Raw genomic sequence first — 27939 nt, 5'->3', positions numbered from 1 at the left:
CCGTTTGACCAGGAGATGGAGCTAAAATACTTTTTTCAGCTATCTCTCTGTAGTCTATGAGCCAGCTCACTGATCTTATTGTAAATGACAAATAGCCTGTAATAAAGTGAATGTAGTTAAATAAGTAACAGTTATTCATAGGCTACCAAACGGTCGGGATACAGGTTTATATGGGTCCCTAACCAGTTAATCCAGGATCTTCGATTTAAAACTGAATTTAAAAAAAAAAAACTGCACTGTACAGGGACTATGACAGTTTGAAAAACAAAGTGTGAGAAAGTCATTGTATGTATAAGTAAATGATCAGACGATTGTACTGTGTGAAACTTGGGTCACTGTGATGATAAAACACTATGGCTATAGCATTTTATAAAGGGCTGACTTATTGAAAATAAGTCAGATTCTCTCTGTTACGTTTATGAAAAACAGCCACATTTCATATGTGATATTTACTGTTGGGGACAAATGATATGGATGACTGTCACTGGTTGAGACTACACCAAGACAGCCAGAGACAGCCACGGGAAGACCGGAAGTAGAAGGATTTTGGCTTCAAAATAATAGCACAGAAAATATAATCAGTTACATTATTCAGCCCTGTGAGGAACTACTCTGCCTTATCTACCTAGCTAGTGTTATTAGGGCATGAGGGCATATTAATTAGTCTTTTTCTTAAGGACAATTTGGTGTTAACTTTGACTGTGTGGTTAATTTGATTATGGCCAGAAGACCACCTGTACTAGCATACTATTGCTTATTTTAGACGCAGACAGGCAACCACAATGGGCTATGTGTTCAAATGTTACTTCTAGTCTACCATGTAACCCACGAATATGTTGTATCCATCTAGATAGATAAGTGCATAGATTAGTCGTAATTTGTGGCTTTTATTTTGAAAGATCTCACAGGAAAACCGTTTTTAGAGACGCACCTTGACAGGTGTTGACAGTGTGCCTTACTTCACCGGTGGAGCAGAGGAGCGCAGCATTGCACAGAGCATGTAGCCGAAACTACATCTGACTGCGGTGCTGAAGTTTTTTGGATCTCAGACGTGCGGTATATACTCGCAGGTGATTTCTTCTTTTTAGGAATACTATCAACATTTAGAGCTGCTCTTCGACACTCAACTAGTTTGAAGCTAAATGACAAGTAGGCAGCGAAACAGAACCACTCAGTGATACTCGGGGCACTATGGAGATCAATAAGGGATTACTTCGCTGTAAGATTGTTGTGGTCGGCGATACGCAGTGTGGCAAGACGGCTCTCCTTCACGTTTTCGCCAAAGACTCGTACCCAGAGGTAAGAGACAGTATTTCATAAAGATAAACACAATTAAGTCCCTGGAACCACGGCACGACAACGTCTCTATCCAGCCGGACATTTACAGGAAAACTTCACAACCTCCTGATAGCATCTAAATTATGGGAACTGACTGATGATACACAAAATGTTATTTATTCATATTTATTTATTCTAATGTGGTTTTGCTCCTTTCTTATTGACTTCCTGTAAATTAGACCGGAATACTGCCCAAAGATGATTTCTTCAAACAGGTTAAATGTCTTTCTCTATAATAGAATTTTGATTGAGCTTTGCAATCCACTATAATGTATAAAACAGATTAAATGAAGACATTTTCAGGCTTCGTTCAGTGCCCAGTTGCCACAGAAATATGGGCTCTGTGCGCTTTTGCGCATCGCGCGCATCAGCGGCTGGTATACCGTCAGTCGGTGCAGGGACAGTCTGGTCTTTAAATAATTACTGTTTGACCAAAGCAACAACTACAACTGTCTCTAATCAATACACTGAATCACTATTTGTGTGAGACATGCAAATAATTAAATGTAAAATTATTTTAACGTGGGACTAAAAACTGTCTGTGATATTAATCAAGATAAAACTATTCACAAAAATATAATCTGCTGGACTAGTTAATCTTAAAGATTTACGGCTCAACAATAAGGAAGTTATCAGGTACAATGAAGGATTTAACACTTAAACCTTACATATTTTGCAGCTAACATACTGTACAGTGTTCAATGAGCAATCTGTGTTGTAGTCTACGCTTACAGTATATTGACGACAATCCATTAACAACAACGGGAAATATAATTCATTGGCAGATATTGTATTAACAATAACAAAAATACTGTTTAATACCAGGAAGTAGAAGAAAGACTAAAATACTCTCTGTACTTGTAGTTTATTTTTCAGCTGAAACTCGTGAAGGATAAGGCTTGTTGACCAAAATTCCTGAATTTTTAAATAGGTCAAAGCTCAGAATTGGCCTCATCCACACACACACACACACACACACACACACACACACACACACACACACACACACACACACACACACACACACACACTGTCTGATGCCTCTGATGCTCATGAGTGCACTATCATCTCTACTACAGCTGACTGAATTCATTATGTTTTCTTGTCTACCTTACCTATTTATTGATCTAAATTGAATTTCACAATGTACACAACACCCCTCTGAGCTTTCATCTAATTTTAGCAACATGTCTCATTTCAGAATTATGTTCCCACTGTGTTCGAGAATTACACAGCCAGCTTCGAGATCGACAAACAGAGGATCGAGCTCAACATGTGGGACACTTCAGGTAGGACACGCTTGGGTTTGGTTTCACCCCTTTTGTGTGGCAAGATTATCATGCCAATGTGATGAGAGGTGCGCCGCATCATCGGCCTGTGATGAAATTCGTAAGCAGCTGACTCCTCGGAGCATTCAACAACATCCAGGCTGTGGGCCAAAAACATTAACAACCACAGCTCGAGTGTTTCAGGATAATCTGTTGGGAGGACTGAACAACACTTTTTAAACTAATTCACCATTCGCAGGCACATAACTTAATACAGTGTTTATATAACTTCAGTCCTGTCACCACCTTTAGAGTTGATTCGACACTTGTTGGTTTTGAACAGCTTCTTCAGTGTTATGCAGCTCTGTGAGAGGATAAATAACTTGTCATTCAACATGCCTGCTCCAAGTAGCTGTCAGTAGCATAATCATCACTTATAATCACTGTGATACTGGCTGCATGCATTACTTTAATACAGTTACAATGTGACATCATGATCAAATCCATGCAACATGGCAGGTTTTCCAGTGTTAAAACAAGTGGATTTTGTTATTTTGAGTTGTTTGTCCACTCATAGTGCTGATATGGCTTTGGGACAGCTGTGAAGTTAACTCTAACTCTTGTTCTAATGTCATGAAGCTGATTTTGCATTAGACTTAAACAGCTGAAAGGTTGTGGAGCTCAACAGTCAGATTCGTTCAGTCTCCAGATATAAAGCTAACTTTTTCCCTTTGTCAACCTTTAGGCCCTTTTCACATTTAATTTCCACTTACATAACAACACCCAAAAACTTGATCTCACACAACCACAGAGAGCAGCTTTAATGCGCAGCGTTCCATTAACCTCCACCCATGCAGTAGACGTACAGAAAGTAAGACCAGCTAGACAAGTTAGAAATTAGAGCTGCAGCTTCTGAGGCTGGTGATGCAGTAGGTGAGGCCACTCCACTGTGTTTGAACAACACCCTCTGAAATTGCTGGTTGTTTCTCTCTCTCTCTCTCATACACACACACACACACACACACACACACACACACACACACACACACTGAGCTGTGGTGGATAACAAATACAAATACACTAAAGGAATGCTTAAACAGTAATTTACTCCACCACACAAAACAATTCAATTCATCTTGTGTGAATCATGTGCCATTCAGGACACATTACGTCATATCAATGACATCTTCTTGCATACAATAGAGGAACATAGTGGACATAGCTCCCACAGGTGTGTGCTGGTATTAATAAGTTGGAAGGTGTTTTCTCAGCAAAGCTTCCCTAAACCTTCTCCGTAAATACATTTAATAGAAATCTATTTCTATGTGAGCATATGCCACTGTGAAAGAAAGATTACTTTTTAAAAAGAAATACGTTATAAAGGGTTTATGGGAGGATACACACCAGCCAAAGGGATTTTTCCTGGCAGAAACGCAGAATATATTAATGTTTTTTTACCGATTTATAAGGCAGTAAAGATGTATTAGTGTTTATATAACCATTCGCTAGTACTTAGAAAATAAGCTAAATTGTACTGAAAGTTGTAGAGATAAAGGTAAAGAAAGGATCTTGGTATTATTTTGTAAAAAAAAGCTTAGTCACGTTCTTGCCAAGACTGTCAGATGAGAAAATCGATACCACTCTCATATCTCTACAATAAAAGACAGCAACTGGATGACTGGAAGATAACAGGGGAAAACATCCTGTTTATTTTTTGAATATAATTAATTGGATTTCGGTCAAAAACAACACTTTGAGTGATCTGCATTATGGCTGGTGATCCGTGTCTGACCTAAGCTGGCTTCCTCCAGCATTAAAGGAGACGTGTTCGTTGCCTCGCAGTGTCCCTGTGAGCTATTCTGGGTCTCTCTCAGGAGACAGGTGCATCAGCACCTACATCAGTATAACCACAATTCCCCCTGGTACCTGCCTCTTACTACTCAATGACTGAATAGGGGGGTTACAGCCACTTGACATGCTTACATGCTATAACAGTGGCTGTAATACCCATGAGTTTTGAACTTCTATTCTTGCTTACATTTGCTATTTCTTACGCAATCACAGTTTTGTTTGAGTACGTACATACGCCTGCTGATGTATGTGTGTGTGTGTGTGTGTGTGTGTGTGTGTGTGTGTGTTAGTGTGAGTATTCATAGGCATGTGCAGACATGCGTAAGAGACAGCCGAGCTAATGTTTGTTAGCATTCAGTTCGTCTGTGTATATGTGCCAATGTACAGCATGGCCAGTGGGTGCAGTTTGCATGACAGCAGGTGAACCGAACCAGTGGAAGAGAGAGGCCATGTTTGAAACTCAGACAACTCAAACAAGCATTATAGAAAAAAAAGTAGCGTAACAGTTTAATTTAATAACAGTTAACAGGCTATATTCAGGGTAACGTTTCAGACATAGTATATCATTAAATGACTTCAACTGAGAGTGTTGAATTCATTTTGGCAGCAAAGTGGTACCAACTGAATATCAAATTCATTATCAAATTCATTCAAAGCATGCCTCTTAACAAAACAGATTTGTTGTAAGTGGCTTCAGAGCACCAATAGACGCAAATACAGATGATAAAAGAACACAAACTCATCACAGATTTTAGGCCAGAGCTCCTGTGTGGGTAACAGATTAGAGAAGGGCAGATAAGAAGATAAGGAGTGTTGTGAGAGTGAGAGTGTTGGGCAAGGTGCCAGAACCAGCCTCCAAGCTGCCCGCTCATTGTGCAGAAACAAACAGTGGATTTAATTAATTAATTAGGCACTTGCTATGTGACCAAACACTTGCCCCCTGTCTACTTCATTCTTCATCTCGCCACTCCACCCATCACCTTTTCAACCTCCTGCCTCTTTCTTCTACATCCTCACATGCTTGCTTTCAGACTCCCTGCCTCATAGGTTAAACTCTATTTCTTTCTTTTATTCAATCTTAGTGCCAAACTAATTTCCTCCCTCGGCCAACTCTGTGTACATCTCTGTTAGCCTTCATTCTTCTCTCAATCTTTCTGCCATCTTCATCTCTTTGCTTTTCTGTCATGTTGGGTTGTATGTAACGCTGAGTCAGGATTAAGAGCCAGAGCAATGAAAGTCAAGATGAGATTCAAAAGTGCATTCTTGGCCTTGGAAACAGCAGTTGACAAACCAGCGTCACCCTTCTCCAACTCTTTATGCATTGCGTACATATTAGTTAGGAATTAGTAATTCAGGTTGCCCAAACCAATCAGTAGCAATGGTGCCCATTCACTCCAATGAAAATTGCTAGCCTAGCACATACACCAAAAAGGTTTTCTTGCTTCCTGGTTTGCTACTGCACATGTGCATGTGTTTTCCTCCCTGGCCCTGTCCGCATGTTCCCACTCACATAACCATAGATGTTACACTGGGATTGTGTCACACAAATAAAAATAGCTTTTCTTGACTCTGGGAAAGGTTTGCAAATATAAAACCTTTACGGTTTAAAAAAATCAATCACAATCTTGTTTGGGGTCACAAGTGGTTCTTTCATAATGGCAGTCTATAGGGAACATTTTTATTTACACTGGAATTAATTGGTAGCAAAGCTGAGTGGCGGCGTTCCAGCTCTTTTAATACATCCATGGTTCTTGTTAGCAAATTTGTGTTTGGGAGATTTTACCCTAACCAAGGAGCAGCGAGTAGCATATCCATCCTGCCTACATCATTTTTGGTCGACAGGAAAGTTGTAGGCACCAGTTATACTTTTTGATGATGATCAAATACATACACTGATTTAACAGTTGCTATTTCTGTAGGTTAAGGTACAACAAGCTGCTTTTCACCATGTGGCTCTGGCACACCAAGATAATGTCCTTGTTCTTTATCCACCTACAAAGCTCTGATTGGCTCGGCTGTTTTTGAATAATTGAAGAAGAAAAAAAATCAAAGATGTTGGTGGTGATTCAGAGGTCTTCCCAAAATCCATCAATCCAACCCCCTTTACTTTATTTTGTATTTGCATTTAAGTTTCCCTTTTGTACTACTCTGTGCTGTATGGTGCTGAAAATAATGTATATTTGAAATCAAAAGCCTGTTGGGAAACACAAAATAATTTCTGCTCATAACAAATTACTAAAGTAATAAGTCAAATTCTCCTTTGTAAGAAGCTTCCGCAATATTTTAATGTGCAATGCGCCTTGTGGAGTCATTAAAAGGCAATTGTTCGCTCAGATGACCATAAAACAAAAAACTAATTAGACTTGATTTGCAAGCAATGTTGATTATGATGACACAGCAGTTAGTGAGGGACCTTTGGTCTCCAAGTGAAATAAATAACAAAACTGTGAACTTAAATGCTGATCCCAGCTGACCTTGTGTGCTATAACATAGTTATCATGACTTGGTTTTTTTCTCTGCACTTTTTCTCTTCCTCTCTTTATTTTCATTCAGTCTTTTATAATTTTGGTTGCCAACCCCTCACCAGTCTCTTCTTCTTTCTCTGTTTCCATCAAGCAAAGGTCAGGAGTCCCACTATTGGGGCACTGCCCTCTCAGCACTCTTGCACTTGATAGCTTACCTTGTGTTTTCTTTGTCAGTCTCTCTATCTGTTTTTATGTCTCTTCTCTACTTCTCAATCAATCCTTTTCTCATTTCCTCTGAAAATCCCATGTTGCTTCCATCCTTAACCCGGGGTCTCCTTCAGCAGTTCAGATACCACATATGACTCACTCTAATCTATCTTTATGGGCTGTGACCAAAAAAAAGGCCTTGGTGCTGAGTGTAATTTCGCAAGCATCTGATCAATTATAACCAATTTGCCAATGTGACTCTCAAAAAGGTCATAAATTAGATTAATATAGAGATTCCAGGGGTGACCTTTGCATTCTTAATTAATTGTCTATTGCTAATTATAAATATGTCCCAAAATCACATTTCTAGAATCAGACATCAACATTAAATGTCGTGTAATAATATTAAACTGCCCTGTCCTGGTTCTCCTTCTAACATTATGAGTGCACATGTGAATGACTTGTCAAGCATTAAAGTACAAAGGCAAAGCACATTGCACAATAAAAAGATTGAATATACAGTATATAAAATGTGGGGAAAGGGAGCCAAAGTGTGAGGTTATTTCTAAACGGATGACATGTATGTGGGTATACTGTAGCTTCTAAATAAGCAGCCATGTAATATATTTGCCATATCAACTTGAGGTTTTAATATGTTAGTGTTGTGTTTATAGCTTGTTTTTGCTGCCCTCAAGTAGGTAAGAAATGTGCTATTGTAGGTTTAAAGGATTATTCTTAGCAACATAGTTTAAATTAATTGTAGTCACATAATTATGCTGAATAATTTGCAACTTCTCCACAACATAACTGTTTTGTTCATGATGCTGTAACCCACACATAGCAGGGTTAGAAAGTAGAGTTTGAAGTTTTGTTGTCTTGGCTGGATTCTTAAAGAACCAGTGCATTTTACTGGCAATGCAAATTAATTCCATTCTCCTATCCTCTCTCCTACAATACATCTATTTTCCTCTGTGGCTGGCAGGCCACAAAAAGCAGTTGCAGGATACTCTCGCCACAAAAACACAAGCTTTCAAAACATACAGGTTTCACAGCTGAGCCTATGAAAGTATGAGGTAACAGTCGATAAAGCAACCGGCAGAACCTGCAGTGTCACACCTTAAAACAGTGAGCAACGAAAGGAATGTATTGAGGTTTGCCACCTTGAACTCTGCCCTCCATGTCAGTTTTGAACACATAAGGATGCTTGTTTGCAATCACATGCTGCTCGTTCTGTCACATTCTGTGCAAACATCGCTGGCAGTGGCACTTAAAGACCCTGTTGCATCCATCCATCCTAGGCCGACGGAGTCTGTGGCTGAGATTGCCTTAACAGTCCATCATTCATTCATGAGCATCTTTTATGACCCCAATTACATGTTGGCTCCTTGAAAGCACTATCCCAGATGTGCTCTGAGCGAGCATCTGTGTGTGAGTGGCACCTGGCTCCATGACAGGAATGAGCGGAGAAAACAGCTTAATGTGTTGAAGCGTTTCAGAGGCTTTTTGGATAGAAGTGCAGATAGCGGGGGAACTGGGTTTTTAGTCCAAGTGTTGGTTTTTCCTAAACATGTACAGGGGTGTGTATGTTTGTGTGAGTAAGCATATGAGTAAGTGCTGTGAGAGATCAGAGGAGTGGTAAAATATATAAATAGACAGTGGAGAGAGAGAAGGATATAGAGTCTAAGTGGAGTGCTGAGTTTTAAGTGCTCAGAGTCATGTATAGGAGAAAGTATGCTGGACTAAATGAGTGTCAGTAGGTTTTCATAGTGTGAGACTGTGCCCCAGTCACCTTGGTCTGGTTTCTTCTGCTCATGCAGCCCATTAGAAGACCAAGGGTACATTGAAAATCAATGGCCTAGATGCTTCTCCGCTCTCATTCCCAGGGGACGCTCGTTCTGTCTCTCAGCTACTATAGTGCACTGCATGTGTAACTGAGCAGTCCAAGAGAGACAGCAAGTCTAGATGAACATGCACACAGGAGTGCTAACTTTTATATATGACTTTTGTATAAGACTATCTAGCATCAGCAAATACTTATTTATTCTTAAAATCTTCTATGTTCTAAAAATGTAATTTAAACTTTCATTTAGGTACAGAGTCACTGTTTTGTGTCCTCCATTCACCATTTTTTTGAATTTAGAATTTTCAGATTTTTATCAGACAATAAGCGACCAAACCTGACATGCACTACAAAACATAATGTTTAGACAAATAGGCTATTCATCACAATACAGATACAGTAACACACATTTGGACTGGGCGAAAGGGAGTGTTTACAATGTCCAATATCCTTCTTCCTAAATCACATCATATATTCTATGCCAGTAACCGTAGCTCTTCCTCTGTGTTAATTATACATGTCTTAATTTATGCCAACAGTTCATTTTGTCCAGTATAATTAAGCTGGAGATCATAATCGGTTGCTCCATCATATACCCTTTGAGCCAGTTATCCATGTTTTAAGAAACTTCTCTTTTCCTCTGGTCAAATCTTTGTTGCAATCTTTGTTTGTTTGCTTTACATAAAACTTGACAGGACATTATTCTTAAGAGAATAGAAAAAGTTAGGCCATGACAAAAGCACAAAAACACAGAAATCCTTCACGTTTGCCAAAACTCTTCCCCAGCAAGCGATAGCTCCGTTGCTAACGCGAAAAGATTTGCGACGAAAAAAAGAATGAAAAGGATGTCGGCTTGACTACCATATTCATGGAAATAAAATAGTTCCGACACAGGCATAACAGAAATGTTATCAGGACGTAGAGATACATAGAAGATTCATTAGTCATGTTCTAGAGAGTGGTTTAAAACCATAACAGCTCAGTTGTTACATTATGTAACTAAAAAGTAATTGGAATTTGTAGTGCACTTGGTTTGGACTCAAAAGCACACACAGAGGGTACTCAAGGGGTCTATCCATCCACTTAAGACCCTCTCTATCCATTCCCTTATTTATAATGCAAGACGTAGCTATGACCACTCCATTAAACCCCAACACCTCAGCCATTACTGAGAGGGATGTAGGGGGTCGACGGTGGTGACCCTATTTCTACTGCATTCTGATATACTGTCATTTCTACTGTACAATAGAAAACCAGCCCATGTCATAGGTCTATTATAGTCCTGGTTCAAAAGCACTACTTTAGTTTATTAACAGCTTTGTAGTAAAAGTGTGTTTGCTACTTATGTTTAGTATAAACCTACTTATTATGATTTCATTTTCATTTAACAGACTAATCTTTTCTATTGGCTGTATGGCCTTGGAAACTACCATCCAGCAGGTGAAGTGCAGAAGCAGCTGGACTAAATAAACAAGATATATGGCTCAGAGGTTCATGTGTTCTCTGGGTTTGAACCTCATGATCAGGGCTACACACAGGAACATGCTGCTCAGACAGCATATACAATCACAACAGGAGCTGGGAGGTTTAATGTGAAGGGGATATGCACAGATGTCCCCCTGTCATTAATTTGAAGGAATCCTGCAGGATTACTGCTGATTTCAGGCAAAACTCTGCTCACTGGCAGCGCTCTCCCTCTGTGCTAACTGAATCAGAAACATGCAAGAACATCACATAGAATTTGTCACTGAAATCCAGCCTGGCGTTCTGTTACTAGCCTCGGTCTAAACCAAAAACACTTGACTTAATTAAGACTTGAGTAACCTGATTAGACAGAACCTTAGATTAGAGTGAACTTTAGCCTGAACGCTCTTGCTGATGACAACCCTTTCAGTAATAACATTTCATTAGCAGTTTAGTGAATATTAAAACAAGGTTGTCTTCATCAATGTCAACATCAGAGATTTCATTCAGCCCTAAAAAATACACACAAAATACACACAGTACAGCACTGCGGACCAGCACATTGTGCAAAGACGGTTTGCCTCTTGATGTGACCGGCATCACCAGCATCACTCATTCCTCCACGCTACATTTCAGACTATTGTTTGGTATTCAAGCAGAGGAGTGTGCATGTCAACAAGCACAGTGTACACCGGTTACATGAATCCATGATTTATGTACAGCTAAAACGCATTCTTTTCACCACAAAGTTCAATCAAACTTTGAGTTAAATTAAGCGCTTGTCCTCTTGAGCTTTGTGAGCCTGCTGTTGTTTAATCGACTTTGGTAACATTTCACATTAAGTGCTACAGTTTAACATATAATAATCACATTGTAAAAAATACTACGCCTATGTTATAACTTTTATCATAGAACAGGATAAACTACATCTAAAATCTAATCTATATACATCTAAATTATAATCCTGTAATGTCACATAACCTTTAAAAAGTATCTTAACTCAAGGTCCAATTACTGGCTTTTCAAGGAGCTTTCAACCACACCCACAGTCTCCATGTACGACCACCTGTTGTCACACACCAAAGTTCCACACTTACTGTCTCCATGACAACTAAGCAAACTGATGAAGACCATGAGATGAGGTCGAAAGCTCCCGAAAAAACTAAGACTTGGACTTGAGTTAAGATTTTGTGTAACTGCTATTTTTCAAGATCAAGAATGAATTTCTGCACTCGACATGTCGTGAACTTCACACAGCCAGTTTGTCATACTGGCTTTCTCTTTCTGTAACTTTGTGCTCTTTATGCCCACACCAATATAACCTGGATTACATTCAGGGGCTATTTTTTTCAGCCTTGACAAAGCTGCTCCAGAGCCATGAAAGACATTATACAACTGTTTTCACAGGCTGAGTACTACTCTTCATAATTAGTGAACTGATCTTCAGTTCAAGGGTAAAAACGTTCCCCTTTATCCTTAAGGTTTTAGTTCCACTGAGACATCACTCCTGAAAAGAAACATCAAGACACTTACTCATTACCTCAAATAGTAAAAGTCCCATTGCATAAAAAGATCATAAAATCAACAATTAAAACGTTTGTCAGAAATCCTTGATATGACCTGATCTCTCTGGCTCAATGGATGGCTTGTTTTAATTATATAGCAAACAAAATGAGAGAATGGAGAAAAATATATCAGGCATAACATCTTCATGTCAAAATTAGGTGAAATGTGAATGCAATTCTGAACAGGGCGTCTCAAGGTGTTTATGCATATACGCTGAGTGATTATCCATGCTGAGTGTGTATGAGTGGACTCTATTGCTGTTTGCTAATCATCTAAACATACAGGCTGATTTCTTTTGTGTTATTTAGCAGACAGCCCTATTGCCCCCACAGGTCACACAATATGAGTGTGTAGCAGTAAGGCTGTGGGAGGCATTACTTATATTTTCCGGTGGTGGAAGACAAATGCATTAATCAATAGCATAAAATTAGACTGCCGTTCCCTCTCTGGGTGTATTTCAGGAATTCAGACCTGGATGAAAACCCGAAAAAAAGACACTATTTTTTCAGGAGGGCATGACTGGGACAAACAGGATTTTAATATTAATGATCCTTCATGTGCTGTGATGGAAGTTGGCAGACAAAACTGCATAAGAGAGGATTAATAATGATTTTCTTTGCAAACATCTCAAGGGGTGCTTGTGTTCCTTCTGAATCACACAGAGCCGTGAATACTGAAAGATACGACATGCGACTGATAGTCTCATATCAGTCACTTTACAGCTTTGAGCTTTACTAACCAAAGAAATGTCTTTTTTTTTGGCTAGTCCAAAAATACAACAGTGGATGTTTAATAATGAGTTTTACAAGTTCAGACAAAATGAGAAAAAGGAGATATCTCCGGAGCATTAAAAAATTACTAACAAGATTTACCATATTTAACAGAATAGATAGCATGCCTCCCTTCATTTCATAATTAAGAAACCTGCCCAGTGGGGCTCATTAAAGGTCGCTCATCAAGAAACTTTACTTCATAAAAAGCTTTTGTTCCTCTAAGCTGAACTTGCAGTACTGTCTGGAATATACAGATGGGTGACAAAGTAAAGAAAAAAAACTGAATAAATGAGAGAAACATATCAAATGCAGACACTTCCGCAAGCAAGTAATGAAGTGTCATCGAAAGATTTGATGAGTATGAAAATGATGTGATAACACGTTTGTATTTACATCACGTCAACAACGTTACAATTGCAGATTTGGAAATGTATTTGTGGGTTAATTATATAATATACTGGTCTGTTCATCTTTTCCTGGTTACGTGTCTGGAGAATGAGTATTAACCTGCATCAGTGCTGAACAGTTATTTTCTTTTGTATTGTACATATTCTGATGATTTAAGAGCGTTTGCCATAAATAAAACCCTGAAATATTCTAGTGTACAGGCAGTGAAATTAAATTGGTTGTTTTGTTTTGATGTGTTTTACAACTTTGTTTCAAAATCGTGAAAAAGAAGGGAAGATGGACTATTTAAACAGTATTCAGTCAGATTTCTCCATTATTCCAATTATGCAGCACAAGATTTGTTAGTGATTCATGCTTTTTGGAATCGTGCTGCATTTTAATTCTAGCTTGTATTGATTTCTGGTGTCTTGTAGGCCCACGCAGGCTACATTGCATAGTTACATGCATGACTTATAAATAATAACTTTTCTTAGTGTAGAGTGCTGCTCATGAGTTTAGGAACCCATGCTAAAGTTGACTAAAAAGAGGAATCAAAAGACACCCCTATGTTAAATTCCCATAGAGGCAGGCAGATTTTTATTTTTAAAGGCCAGTTATTTCATGAATCCAGGATACTATGCATCCTGATAAAGTTCCCTTGGCCTTTGGAATTAAAATAGCCCCATATCATCACATACCCGTCACCACACCTAGAGATTGGCATGGGGTACTTTCCATAAAATCATCTCTCAATGCAAATCAAACCAGCTATTGGGCTAATTGAAATAAAACCATGCCAATTAAATTATTTATCATTTTAAAATAATAAAAAAAAATTAAACGCGTTATGCTCACCCTTAATCGCATCGCGATTTACGCGTTAATGCTGACAGCCCTAAAAAATTTGAAAACGTCACTGTCAGCTCTAGATTATTGTGATAATGAACACAACCAGAAAAGCAGCAATTTCATCCAGTCCCTGGATCTGAACATACCATACCTTGGCTTGTTCTTTTGTCTGTATGACATGTTCAGTGTGCGCTATGGGTGTCAATTGACATCAAATGCTGGAATTAAAGGATCTCACTTAAGGGATCATATGTTGACAGGAACAGGATATACAAACCTATCCACTCCTAAAATAAAACCCAGTGTCATGTTATTGAGGTGGATTACATACCAGCTTCTGTCCATTACAATTTTCAAAGCATGTAGTTAATTTGGTTTCAAATTACTGTACGAAACTCGGCGTAGCTCTCCTAAAAGATATCATTCAGGCAACATTACATGGGGCTTTTGAGGAAGGATAAACCTCTCTAAGCAGCCACTGAATCTAAGGGATATATCCGTCAAAAGCAGCACAAACAAGTGGTTACATAAAATTACAAGAGGGCAGGGACAGTACACGCTTACCAGCCTGTTGTTGCTAGCAACTGAACAGACAAGAGAAAAAAGGAAACAGCTTTTTGTAAGGATCAAACATTAAAAGCATGACACCCCTTGTGGAGCCACATGTGGTGTGCCAAACGTGTGCGTCACTGTGCCAAACGTACAGTAGCCACATATCTAACACACGTTCAACATTTAATTTGTCTCCTTGTAAGAGAAACTTGTATTAGAACAAAAATTTAATTTTGATTGGTGGAAACACTGAACCAAATGATCTGTAAATACTTTAAACGACACTCATTGTCCTTTAATACATGCTGTACTCTAGTAGCTGAGTGTCTTCTTGATCAGAGGGTTTTAGACAGAGACAGATGGGCTGAAGTGTCTTTGTGCTGCTGCCACAACAGCAGGAATCTTCCCATGAGGGGCATCATACTACAGGTCCCAGAGAGGGTAAAAAAACACACAGATCAATACACATTAGCTGCTGCTGAACATGGATTAGTTGACATCATGGAACCTTGTGGGGTTGCAGTCTCTCTGTGTGTGTGTGTGTGTGTGTGTGTGTGTGTGTGTGTTATAAGGATTAAAGCACTGCCATTATCCAAGATTATGCTAATGCAGGTTTTATGAGGAATAGTGCACCTGAATTAATTTACAAGCATGAATTCCTACATCTGAAGTATTTAATATATAGTAAAACATATATGATAATAATGAAATTATAATCTCAATTCTTGGAATCAAAACGAGGATCACTAGTTATATTCTGCACAGGATAGACCTTTATTGAAATCATTCAACATTTGGACCATTCATGTAATAGTTCTACATTTTGGGAAATATACTTTCTTTTCAAAAGATAGATAAGAATATTGATATTTTCATCTCGTCTGCATTAAGTATGGAACAAGAACAAGGAGGCCTCTAAACTGACATATTATCAACCTGTTACAGTTGTCTATTGACACATCCAACACATGAACATGAACTAATTAATTGTATTCATTTGGAGTCATGTTTCTGGTCACCTAATGTAAGTCCAATATTCACTCCTGTTTTAGCTTTATTTTGGTCTTCACCAACTCCCGAGGGAAACTCTTAGCCACTAAATGCTTCACTATGTTCACCAGCTAGTAGTTTACTCTGTCTGCCGTTTGGTGCTGAGAAGGTAGTGTGCAGTGGATTTATTAGAACTTTTCGCAACTTTTCACTGTTAACAGCTGCCTGCTGCTGGAAATGATGATAGGTATGGTGAGGGTAAACAAAAACACTAAAGTTGCGGGCCAGAAAAGTAAAGTAATTCAAAGATGGTTGTGGAAGGTATCTGATTTTAAGATGAGGAAGATTCAAGTGCAGAGACACTTGATTCTCAGGAGAGTTTTAATGCTTGTTTATACTGGCTAGATAGACTGAAAAGAGGAGGACTTGGCAGAACAATAAACAACTACTGTATATTACTGCTGAAGGAGCACGAACTAACTGAATACACCAGAGAAAAGCAATTAGCTAAACTCGATAGACGGGCTGCTTGTCTTAATGGGCGGCCAGTCAAAAACTTAAAAGCCAGTACTACACTGCTGCATTATATAACACTGGGAAATGCTTCTGTTGATTAGATCGATCCCATGTTAGATTGATCCCATGCTAGACTGATCTAATGTAAGACTGATCCCTGGTTAGACTGATCCCTTGTTAGACTGATCCCATGTTAGACAGATCTAATGTAAGACTGATCACTGGTTAGACTGACCCCATGTTAGACTGATCCCAATGTTAGACTGATCCCTGGTTACCAGTGACAGTGACCTGATCAGCACCCTGGACAGTTCTTGTGAATCCGTTTATTTCAAAACATCTGTGATCTACTTGACCATCATGTTGTTAGCTAACTGGAGAATAGATTTCCACCTCCATTATTTTGGCTTTAAAAAATGTAGAAGAGTAGAAGGAGGTTGTATAAAATGCATTTTTAAAATTGCATTAAAGCATAATGGAGTTTCATTATGTTATCATATAGCATTCCTTCTTGCCTTGGGAGAAGTTAGGGAGAAACTTAATTATCTGTATCTGAGGTTTTATTCACACTGAGAACACTGAAAAAAGTGATGGCAAACTGACTCACATTGTATCCTCAATTAAGTTATTTTTCAGCCTTTCCTCTCAACAAAATATCTATATATTTGCTTGAGTTGTAATTTCATAATCATGAATAAAACTATTTCTTCCTGGTTTTAACACTAATTATGAGACAAATACATTAATTTTACAAATTTAATGGGTGCCCTGTGCAGTTTTACACTGAATATGAAAATGTTTGTTTGTTTACAAGATAACTCCACAGGGAACCTTTAAGTTGTTGTTATTATAGCCCGACCAATTGCCTATACCGTCATATGAGAGTTAAAATAATCAGGTAATAATACATCAGCAAATATTTTTTAAACAAACATTTTTGATAAGAATCCCTTTGTTTGTTTTTACAGTTGAAAAATAAATGCTCTCTCAAGGAAAAACTTTTTTCTAAATTCCTTGACATTAACCCAATTACAGACATTCTGGTGCACAGCCATAAGTGCCAGTCAGTCATATCATAAATTCTAAGGAAGATAAATTGATTAAATTGTAAACAACTAACTCCTATCTTGTGGTGGTTGTCTCTGTACGTGTATCCGCTTTAGGTGTGAGGACAAATACATCATTTGTTGAAGTATTTTGCAATACTCGGCAGGACAACAGCTGACCAAAAGACATCAGTGTGCAAAGCTGTAGCATATATAAACTTAGTGTACATGCAAAAGTGCTGACTAAGCAGCTCTGCAAATTACTTCTTTTACAGCGTCCCATCCTATTGCCCAGATTAGGTCAGCAGCATTTCATAAATAGAGTTTGTATGGCTTCAGGTGGGCTGAGACTAAGATCTCTTGTTGTTTTACACAAAGGCAGAATCAGCTTTTCCAGTAGGAGCCCTAACTAATGGCATCAGCACAAACACTGTCATTCACATTCAAAAAGAAATGGCTAAGAGGACCAACTCCTGCGGATTTTTTTTTATTACTCTTTTTATTGGGGTTTTGAAAATTAAACATATAGCTGGAAATAGCATACAGATGATTATATTGTTTTTTTTGACACAAACATAAAAACAAACAAAAAGACCCATCATTGGTAGAGTAGACATACTCCAAAGGTTGAGTTATCATACATGTCTGGTATCACAGGTAGGCGCTCCAGACTAATTATTCACATATAAACTTAATGAATTTAAATATCCTAAAAATATATATATATATCCTTAAATATCCGAAAACACAAAAGTAAGATAGTCTGTGCGCGTGTTTGAATACAGTATGTGTGAAACCCAGGAGCAGGAATTAGTCAGAGAGACAGGGGAAAAATGGTTGTGGCCTTTAGTTTGACATTTTTTGTCCACAGCTACACACATGCACAAACATGTGGTTTGCTCTGGGCCAGATTTTGACAGCGTGACACAAATTGAGGTAAATATAGCTGCTTTTTTGGGCACACATACTGTACCTGTGCAGCACCCTCCAGGTGTGTTGATGTTGTGTAATCAAAATTCAAATCGACTTGGTAGCTTAAATAATAATTTTAACTTCCAAATCATAATCAACAGATAAAAGGTGGTACAAAATAAGGTTATAACAAACAGGATTCTTGCTTTAAATTTACAGTAATGTTGCAGTTAGAGCATCTTTAGCTTCTGTGATGTGATATTTTACGATTAAAATGGAATATGTGGAGCAGGAAAAGAAATTTAAATCTAAAAGTAAACACGATCGGAAACTAAGCTAAGCAAAGTTTTTTGTTGTTGACTGATTTGAACACACACCTGTGACTATCACCGCCGGTCATTTGAATTGGATTTATAGGAGTTAGTCACATTTGATTGGATACATTTACATCTCTCAGTGCAGGATAAGTCATTAAAAATATATTCATATTTCACAGGAAAAGAAGGTCATACTCAAAATTTTTGTTTTGTTTTTTTAACATATATTTGACATAATACCAACGGTTCTTTTTTTAAGCCAAATAAGAGAGTGAATTGTGTTTTTATGTTTGTGCTGTATGTGTGGCAGTGACTCGCATTCAGTCGGGTTCTATGGGAATTTTCTGTCGAACACATTTTTGTTAAGTTGCCAAAGCCCTGTGCACGTAGTGTGGGAGACAATGAGGGAATTGGAGAGGGAATGTTGTCCCCTCTGGATAGGAATGTGTCCCCTTGCCCAGGTCACAATGCTCAATTCAGCCCGGGGCCCCCGGCAAAAAAACATGCTATTCTGAAATACTAGGTGACGCTTTGTGCTTGCCATTCATTATATCACTGTCACATGTCTGTCTGTTGCCTTATTCAAGACAGACAGACAAACAGACCAAGGGTTGTGGACAAGGTCTGTCTGTTCGTTTCGAAAGCAATGAATCACACCCACTCATTGTCATCTGCAGAGTGGCTTAGTTTATTACATTTAATCATAGTTATTACCGCCAAAGGTGCTCTATAATAACCCGCTTCGTGATAAAAGTTAACTCTTCCGCAAAGTAACTAAATTACATATAATCCAACCGGAAACGCTGGTCATGTCTGTGTGTATTTTTTCGCCCACAGGTTCGGCCTACTATGACAATGTGAGGCCATTAGCGTATCCTGACTCAGACGCTGTCCTCATCTGCTTTGACATCAGCCGTCCGGAAACACTAGACAGCGTGTTGAAAAAGGTCAGTGTCACATTAACAGAAGTGTGAATGTGTCTTGTTTCTTTTTACAGTTTTTAAGGTATATTTAGTTTTTTATCAGAGACAGAGCAGCCTTAAAGGATCTGTTCTGATATATTCAAGTCTACCATAATACAATACTCACATGCCATATGTACACTGAAGAGTTATGGGTCAATTATTTGTCCTTTCTTTACTGGCCATGATGCAATTCCTTCGTAGCACTTCTATAGTAAGAAATGGGGTACAAAATCTAAAAAGAAATTTGGGCCACTTGTTGGCAACGGAAACAAGTTGTAATCCACATTGACATATTATCACCTTTGAAGTTGATATGGTGAACTTGTTAGCAAATAGTTTCTTATTTACACATACAGCAGTTATGGAGCAACATTGTCATTAGTTTGGAGTCATGTTTCTGGCCATCTGGCAAATGTGAGTCCAAAATTCACTCTCCTTTGAACTCCCTTTGTGATCTCTACAAAATATTTAGCTCTTTAGCTGCTGAATGCATTTTGTTGACCAGCTAGTCTCTTTCACTGTGTCTGTCTGCTGTTTGGTGCTGAGCAGGCAGTGGGCTTTTAAAACATCTGCCTGCTGCGGCCCACAACTTAACACCAATTAAACAGATAAACAATGAGCTGAAACATGCTTTAAAGCTCCGTAAAGCCGAGAGGAGGGGGAGATTCAGGTGATAATTCTTTGTAGGTTTATTACCTACAGCATCTATAAGTAACCCTTTTCCCGTTGTCATTTGATACAGTGTTATTATAAAAGTAATGATTATAGCTGCTTCAAGTTTAGCCAAAGCTAACGTGAGACTGTCGCTTTGAGTTAGCCATAAGTCGGTATCTTCGCCCTGGTAGTCGTTTGTAGGTTTTTTTGCTTTGCCTCTGCAATAGCCCTCCGCCGTAGCTTCACAAGGGAACACTGTCTAAACTAACATGGAATTTTGTGCTGATAACTTTGGAAAACGTCAACTCAATTTGGCTTCTGATTCTGATTCTGATTTCTGATTCTGATTCTGATTCTGATTCTAACTCCTCAAGCCACGAATAAGCTTTGGCAAACCTACAAAGGCATTTTTGCACAAACGAGGACTTTGGATTTTGTCCTCCATGTCTTACAATGTAGTCGTGAGGAATGATTACAGCGACCAATAACATTTTCAACGTACACATGGCATGCAAGTATTCTATTAAAATAGACTTGAAAAAAATCCTAACCTATACTTTAAGGCTGTAATTGTTTTGCAAACTAGTAGCATTTTAGATATTGATCAATCTTAATTTTAACTGCTAACGAACATATGCGAGTTGTTAACATCAAATATGTTGGCGCATTTGACCTTTCAGTCCGCAGACATTCCTGCAGTCAGCACCATCACTCATCAATGACATCATCAATACAAGACAAAAAAACACTAATCTTTTATGTTGGACAAATTCTCACACCTACAGAGGGTCCACTTGAGAACTAACCTGAACTTTGACCTTGGTAATAGTGGTGAATAAACTGATCTCACAATGCATGCCCAAGATGCCAAAGTGACATGTTGATGGGTCACTCTATTCAAAGTTTAGAGACACGACAAAGGAACTCATCCTTATTCTATCTAATTGAAGTGCTTAAGTATGGCAATGTGCCACCATGTCTTGTTTCCGTTTACTTTAGCATTGCAAGCCTCTATGTTCAAATAACACCCTTGCCGTACGTAGCACTTTTTCTTCTGCCATTATTGACAGCCTTCCGCTAAACTAATTCTTGCACCCTCCAATTTTTCTCATATAGGGACTATTTTTTCTTAGTATTGATAAGCTACAAAAATAACCCTTGAAACCTTATCACTTCCCTTTTTTGTTTTTTAAATCCTTTTTTTTAAGATTATGTTTTTGGCATTTTAGGCCATTATTTAATAAGACAGTACAGGGCTGCGGGTCGGATCCAAACCCGCATCGACGAGGACAGAGCCTATGCATATGGGGCACACCCTCCACCAGGCGAGCCACCCAGGCACCCCATATCCTTTGTTCCTTTTAGTCTAATCTCTCTTCAAATACTAATTCAAATCTCCCATGTTAGGAGATTTCTCATCTAGCATTACCTAATCTATAGATGTTATCCCAGTCTCTACCCGGCTTTCACCTTTTTTTTCAACACGTCAACCCCTTGCTTTGCAGCTGGCAACATTTTCTCACCTTTTCTTCATAACTTCTGACTAGCAGCCTACCAGCACTGCTGCATCTCCTGATTTAAATCTCTTTTCTGTCTTTCTATCCCCCTGCCTCTTTATAAATTATTCTTAACTAGTATATGTGAAGGCCAGAAGCCGGGGTCAGTCAGTATAAATAGAGTACATTAATAACAATATATGATCTATGCAGAGTCCTCATACACACAAGCTTAACATTTGTTTTGTTTACCTGATGATGATGGTGCTAGATAAAATGTTAAGGGTTTACCAAAGTTGTTTCAATTCATCCTGAGTGGAACATGAATGCCTGTACTAAATTTCATGAAATCTAATTCAACAGACATTTCAAATAAAGCCAAAAATGTGGCTAAAACCCAAGTAGTGTGGCAGTAAAGGAAAAGTGAGGTGATCACCAGAGTTATTAGGATTCGGTCTGGGGTCCATTAATGTGTGCACAAAATATAGTCATATTTTGTCGTAAAGTTGTAATTATTGGGATATTTCAGCCTGGATCAAAGTGGTGGACTGACCGACTGACTGAAATTGCCATCCTCAGAGCCACGCAGCTAGTCTGGCTAAAAATATCAGATTTGACCTTAAAAACCCAACATGTGTAATATGTGTGTAATCACATAATGTGAACTCCTCACAGGTCATTAAAACCCCCTAAATATTACTGAGATCATGACCTCAGTGTCCCAAATGACAGTTACCTTCCTGGTGGTTTTGATATGTGTATTTAGAAAGTGCAGCTACCTGGATTGCACATATATTTTCAAACTCAATTGTCAGCTGAAGTTATGGAAAATAACCAGCTTTCATTTTCTTCCTTTGATGAATTAGACTCTCAACTCCAACTGCTCCCATGCTGCTCTTTATCCGGAACAAAACTCTCTTACCAATTCTTAACATTAACACAAACAATAAGCTGCTCTTCCCATGGGTCCTTTGTGACTCATCTAAATTGCTGCTATTCACCAGTTGCACACTGTTCAGTGGAGCGGCCTATTGAAAGGCAACAGCTCACTCTGCACAACTGCACTACATGCTGGAGCCCGTAACAGCAGCGACCCAGGCATCTGGGAGAAAAGATCTCTTTGTAAGGGAGAACAAATGAAGCAGCAATGCTCAAAGTGGTTTCTGTGCCATGGTGTGAGGAGATAATGACAAGAGTCTCAGAGAGAAAGAAAACGATAAAGAATTTAATAGTTTGAGTCATGTCTGTGGTCTGTCTTCTTCCTGCATTTATGTCCATGAGCATAATGCTGTCGTGAGCTCATGTAGTAGCTAACAGAAGATTTATATTGTGGTACTGGTCAGTATTTGTTCCTCATCTGTCCTACAGTGGTCTTTTAAGGCCAGTTTTCATGTTTGAGAATTCATATGTCAAATGGAGGATGTAGCGTGCTGCAAGTTCGGAGCTCAGGGTGTTTTTTTCATATTTTTGTGCAGGTTATGGATAAGAGGATGAAAGTCCAGCTTATCAGACACAAAGAAACAGTGATTTATACTCCTTGAAGCCAGGACTTTACAACGCTGAAAAGCTTTCAAGGCATCAAAATATGCTAAAACATGTCCACAGGTTCACACAGTTTTGTGTTATTAAAAACATACGGAATTCGATTAACATGGTTCACTTGTAACAGCAACATTAGCATTTTCTTTCGAATCCAAATAAGTATAATTGTTTGATCAAAAAGGCTGTTATGTTAAACCACTCGAGGTCAGCAAAAACAAGAGGGGGAGTGTTAAGCTACTCTTTAAGCGATAATCCTAAATTGTGACCCAATTGGACTTTACAGGGGCTTTACTCAATATTCAGAAAAAAGTGGTTAGGCTCTCACAGACCGTTCCCCAACTTGTAAAATACTGGCACTTTTTCACAGCCCTCGGCGACGGATTGTGACTTAATTCTCTGCTCAGGACTACATTACTATACTTTATCTTTACATAGCAAATAGTTACTGTTATTTTAATGTTCTGAATATCGAGTGCAGCCCCATTAAAAGAAACCCTATCCAGGTTGAAGTTTAATAAATATAGACTGTGGACATACCACATTATATGACCACAAATATGTGCATACCTCTATCCATATATTGGAACTTTTTTCAGGGTTTGCACTAGGCCACTTTGTTCAGGTATGGGAAATCTTAATGCTACAACATATATGATATTACAACCAAATTGGTGGATCTAGCTTTGTGGTTTTATACAGTATATGTTTTGCCTATTTTAGTATGAAAGTGTGAAAGGAAGAATGGTAATGAGATGCTGTCTATTATCCTCATTTAAACCTATATTTGATTCATAATTACCCTGAGCACTTAAGTGTATTTGTCTATTGATATACAGTGGCAGGGGGAGACGCAGGAATTCTGTCCCAGTGCCAAAGTGGTGCTGGTCGGGTGCAAGTTGGACATGAGGACGGACCTCAACGTCATGAGAGAGCTTTCCAAACACAGACTCATTCCTGTCACCCACGAACAGGTGAGTGCAAAGAAAACACCACTCATCTTTCTGGGTCTGTTTGCATTAACAGTGTCAAACCTAGCTTAAAAGGAACTGTTGTTCCTGCTGCCATAGCCTAACAATGCAACAGTATTTTTGCATGTGTGAAGAACTGAACAGTATGGATTTAATTTATTCAACAATATTCGCAACATCCATAAGATATGGTTTTAAATGTACAGGCCTTTGTAATTTTCTGCTGCAGTGATTTTCATTTGCCTACGTACAAATTGAATAGTATCATCCCAGACAAATGGCACCCATTACTTTGTTCACTTGTGCACATAAACAAAACTTCTGAAAATGAATTGGGAGAATGACATTTGCTTCAGATCATAACCTCCACAAATATATAAACACAAGGAGAATAAAAGAGCTGGGACTAAACAAAGATAGAGACAAACAGCCGGATTTGTGCTAATACAATAGTTATGTTTGTGTCTTGGAGCGATGAACAGTGGCATGCATACATTTTAATAGCCTATTTTTATGTAAATGTGAATTCACACTTCTTGGCAGCCTTTTGTCAACATATTAATATTTTCTCATACCTCAGACAAAGCAAAAGTAAGCACCCTCATTTTCCTGTCAGTAATGGCCTCAAAATTGGTCCGTCAAGATCTCAGATTACTTTCTCTGGATAAAGTGATTACGCTCCAAATTAACAGAAACAAGCAATTTTCAACTTTGAAACACTTTCTTTCTTTTCCATTCACTCTGACTCTTCACTGTGAGGCCACTTTTACCTTGTTTGGCTGGATGTAAACTGCAGCTTTCCAGTGCAGTCCTAATTACAGAACATTTAAAATAATCATCCCAAAGGCACCCAAAGTATGTCTTGTTTAGTTTACTCTTATATGTGTCCAATTTAGCTGCATTGAAACTGTAAAAACAATTACTTTACATTATTTAAATTACCGGTTACCAAAATGTGTGATTACAGAGTGAACAATCAACAGTAACACAATTTTGGTGCACCTGAGGCTGAACTGTGTCCATTCGGCTTTATAGTATTGTACAAGAGATTTCTTAATCCTGGCAACAAAAAAAAAAGAAATAAGCACAGTACTTGTGTGGTCAAACAATTGATGACACTGTGGCCAGACTTAATAGAAAAAGATCGAAAATAGAGCACAAATTGAAAAGGGCTGGTTTGCCATAGAGCTTTTTTCTAAATGGGCCCCATTCAAAGGGCTGCACTGCAAACAGCCACAAACTGGGAACGTTACACTTCTGCCACTCAGGGGAAGTGCATTCACCAGAATGAACCACACATGAACTGTGTGACTACTGCTGTAATCGGCTTTAAGGTGTCAAAATAAAGACGTGTTGGAGTGTTGGAACGTTTCCATTAATGCAAAAATAATGCCGCCTCTCTGGAAGCGCAGCTCAAGTGTTTGTTTTTCATACAAGAGGAATATTATTACCACATCTGACTGCTAGATACTCTCCTTCAATGCGGAATATCTCTAACACTGATGGCTGAACACCCACACATCAGTGTTGATGTTTCATTGCCAAAAGAAGTTCACAAATCCAATTGATGACACACTCCAGAAGGAAAGGATGAAATAAAGTAAGCGATAGTGATAAGGCCACAGGGTAGGAGTGCTATTTATAAGATCTAAAGAAGACTTGGTTAAATCAATACAAAATGTAGGTGCCCCCTTTCCTACTACAAGATACACCCAAGCACAGAGTCAGTGTTGTTGGAGAACAGGGAAGCAAAATAAAAGCAGCATATACAAGTTCAACCAGTCCAGATTTAAGATGGGGATAATCACTACTGGGGATAAACTGAGCTTTTACACTCGAGTTTTACAGTTGCACAGATAGGCCTTGAATATTTCATAGCTGTGTGGTAGCTTTCTGTATGCCCCGGTTAGCTATCGTGCTTCTGAGAGCTTTTATTAAGAGGGGAGTGTTTGCTGTACATGAGCAAGACCAATGGTCTGATATCCACGAAAGGATAAGGATAATCTAACAAATAATGATAATATTAAACTTTTAGAGGATGCTTGAAAAGAGTGTTGCAAAGTCCACTGTTTGTGCATCTATGCACTCATAGTTCTGTATCTGATTATAAATTTAAAAAAAGTTTAATTTTGACTCTATTGAATTACATGAGGCTTCCAACTGCATGCCAGAGGTTCAACATGGTTTAAGGACATTTAAGAATGCAAAAAGCATAATTTCCACCATATGACCCCTCTGTCTCTTTCACACACATACACACAATATATTTGTCAAAGCTCTAAGTACTAGCTCTCAGCAGCTCTCTAGGTGAGTCACCCTCTTTTGGACTACAAACAAACACAAACTGAAGCACAAGGATGGATAAATGTTTTAATTTTAAAGCTGCACTAATCTTTTTTTATAGTAACAATGGATCAAATGACTATAAGCAATGTGAAAGGAGACGCTCGTTGTTATGGACCCACAAATAATTATGACCGGAATGCAGTTCCCCTCCGCTCTGTGGAGCATTGTAGGGTCTTTAGGCTTTTGTTTCGGTTTCACCACCCGCAAATTTGGTTTAATCTCAGTATTCTCATCAACCTTTTTTCCCAGCAGCAGCAAGATAATTAGCAGGCAAAAAACTGTTCGAGTGTTCGCTACCTGCCACGCACCAGATGGCAAACAGTTACCAACAGAAAACAAAGTGAGCAACTAGCAGCTAAAGAGACACATATTTTTCTTTTGGTGAAGGCCAAAACCAGAGCTAAAAAGGAGAGTAAAATCAGATTTACATTTGTCAGGTGGGCAGAAACACAGCTCAAAATGAATATTAATTTAGCAAATTGTCTGCTGGATGTGCTACCTGTCTCCACTGTTTATTCGTCCTCTTAACAGACCCATATACTGTATTTTTCTGTGTTTTTAGGGCTCTACTTTGGCAAAGCAGATCGGTGCCGTGGCCTACACAGAGTGCACCTCAAGGTATTCCGAGAACAGCGTCCGTGATGTTTTTCATGTCACTACCCTGGCATCTGTATCCCATATCCATCGGCCTCAGCTCAAACGTGCTGGATCACGTCACGGACTCAAGCGGGTCTCCCAGCAGCCGCCCCGGACTGAGATTCATGAGCACCCACCTGCCATTAGAAAGGCCCGGGCCAAAAGCTGCGTGCTCATGTAGGACCAGAGTCTAACCAGCAGCTGGCCTGTGTTTGCTGATGGACATGAAACCATACTGCACATGAACTTAATTTATTGGTGAATTCTTGTCAGATCTTGCACTGCATAAAGGACAATATGATCAAAACAAGAAACAATGCTATCTTATGGAGTTCTTTGAGGAATTGTTTGTCCATCTTTAGCAAAACTCTCCTTGTTATTTTTTCACTGTGGCTGTGTTCTCATCAGCAGAGGTCATTGTTGTGGCAAAAGCAATTTTTCCTTAACGCTTTAATTTAAACAAGTGGACAAAAATTGACATGGACACAAGCAGGGTGGTTAGCAAATGAAACAAGGACAGAACAAATGTGACTATGGAGATAAAAGTAAATAAATAATAATTGGAAAGATCACTTTGCAGGAACCAGCAGTAACAGTGCTGGTCTTGATCTTGTTATGTTGTTTCCTGTTTTGAAATGCTGTTCTCTCTTTAAGTGTTTAAATAAATGAAGCACAATACGATGCACGCAAACTGCTTCGAGTTATTCGTAAATGTCAGAGAATTAACTCTGCTGTTCCACTTCATATATAACAAGTTGAAAAGAAAATCTGGACAGACAAACAAACTGGGCTGAGATGACACTTAACTTTCTTAAACCACAAGTGCTTTTAATATTGAAAATGGAATAATCACTCACCACATAAGACTAAAGTGTTGTGAAATTAATATTGTCCTAATAATCCACACTGGGAAGGAAAATCACAGAGGGAGTAAAGGGGGTAACTGGTATGTTGTACATGTGATAATGAAATAAAAATACTTGCTCTGCTA

The 27939-nt window shown here is 38.6% G+C and overlaps 1 protein-coding gene across 1 annotated transcript; it reads left to right on the top strand.

Annotated features, from left to right (window-relative positions):
• Window positions 1-949: 949 nt before the first annotated feature.
• Window positions 950-27939, top strand: LOC116061342 (rho-related GTP-binding protein RhoN-like). The gene is made up of 5 exons (XM_031315484.2): window positions 950-1299; window positions 2540-2627; window positions 19179-19288; window positions 23835-23969; window positions 26875-27939. Exons 1-5 carry the CDS (start codon window positions 1192-1194, stop codon window positions 27127-27129), a joined length of 696 nt encoding a protein of 231 aa, XP_031171344.1. The 5' UTR covers window positions 950-1191; the 3' UTR covers window positions 27130-27939.

This window comes from Sander lucioperca, chromosome 22, assembly GCF_008315115.2.
Source record: "Sander lucioperca isolate FBNREF2018 chromosome 22, SLUC_FBN_1.2, whole genome shotgun sequence".
Classification (NCBI taxonomy): domain Eukaryota; kingdom Metazoa; phylum Chordata; class Actinopteri; order Perciformes; family Percidae; genus Sander; species Sander lucioperca.
This window is presented reverse-complemented; position numbering and strand designations above follow the sequence as displayed.

Bases quoted from the DNA above. Each gene is read 5' to 3' on its own strand.
- LOC116061342 (XM_031315484.2), top strand. From the start codon at position 1,192: ATGGAGATCAATAAGGGATTACTTCGCTGTAAGATTGTTGTGGTCGGC. The intron at 1,300-2,539 runs GTAAGAGACAGT...GTCTCATTTCAG, and splicing joins CCAAAGACTCGTACCCAGAG to AATTATGTTCCCACTGTGTT. The intron at 23,970-26,874 runs GTGAGTGCAAAG...CTGTGTTTTTAG, and splicing joins TTCCTGTCACCCACGAACAG to GGCTCTACTTTGGCAAAGCA.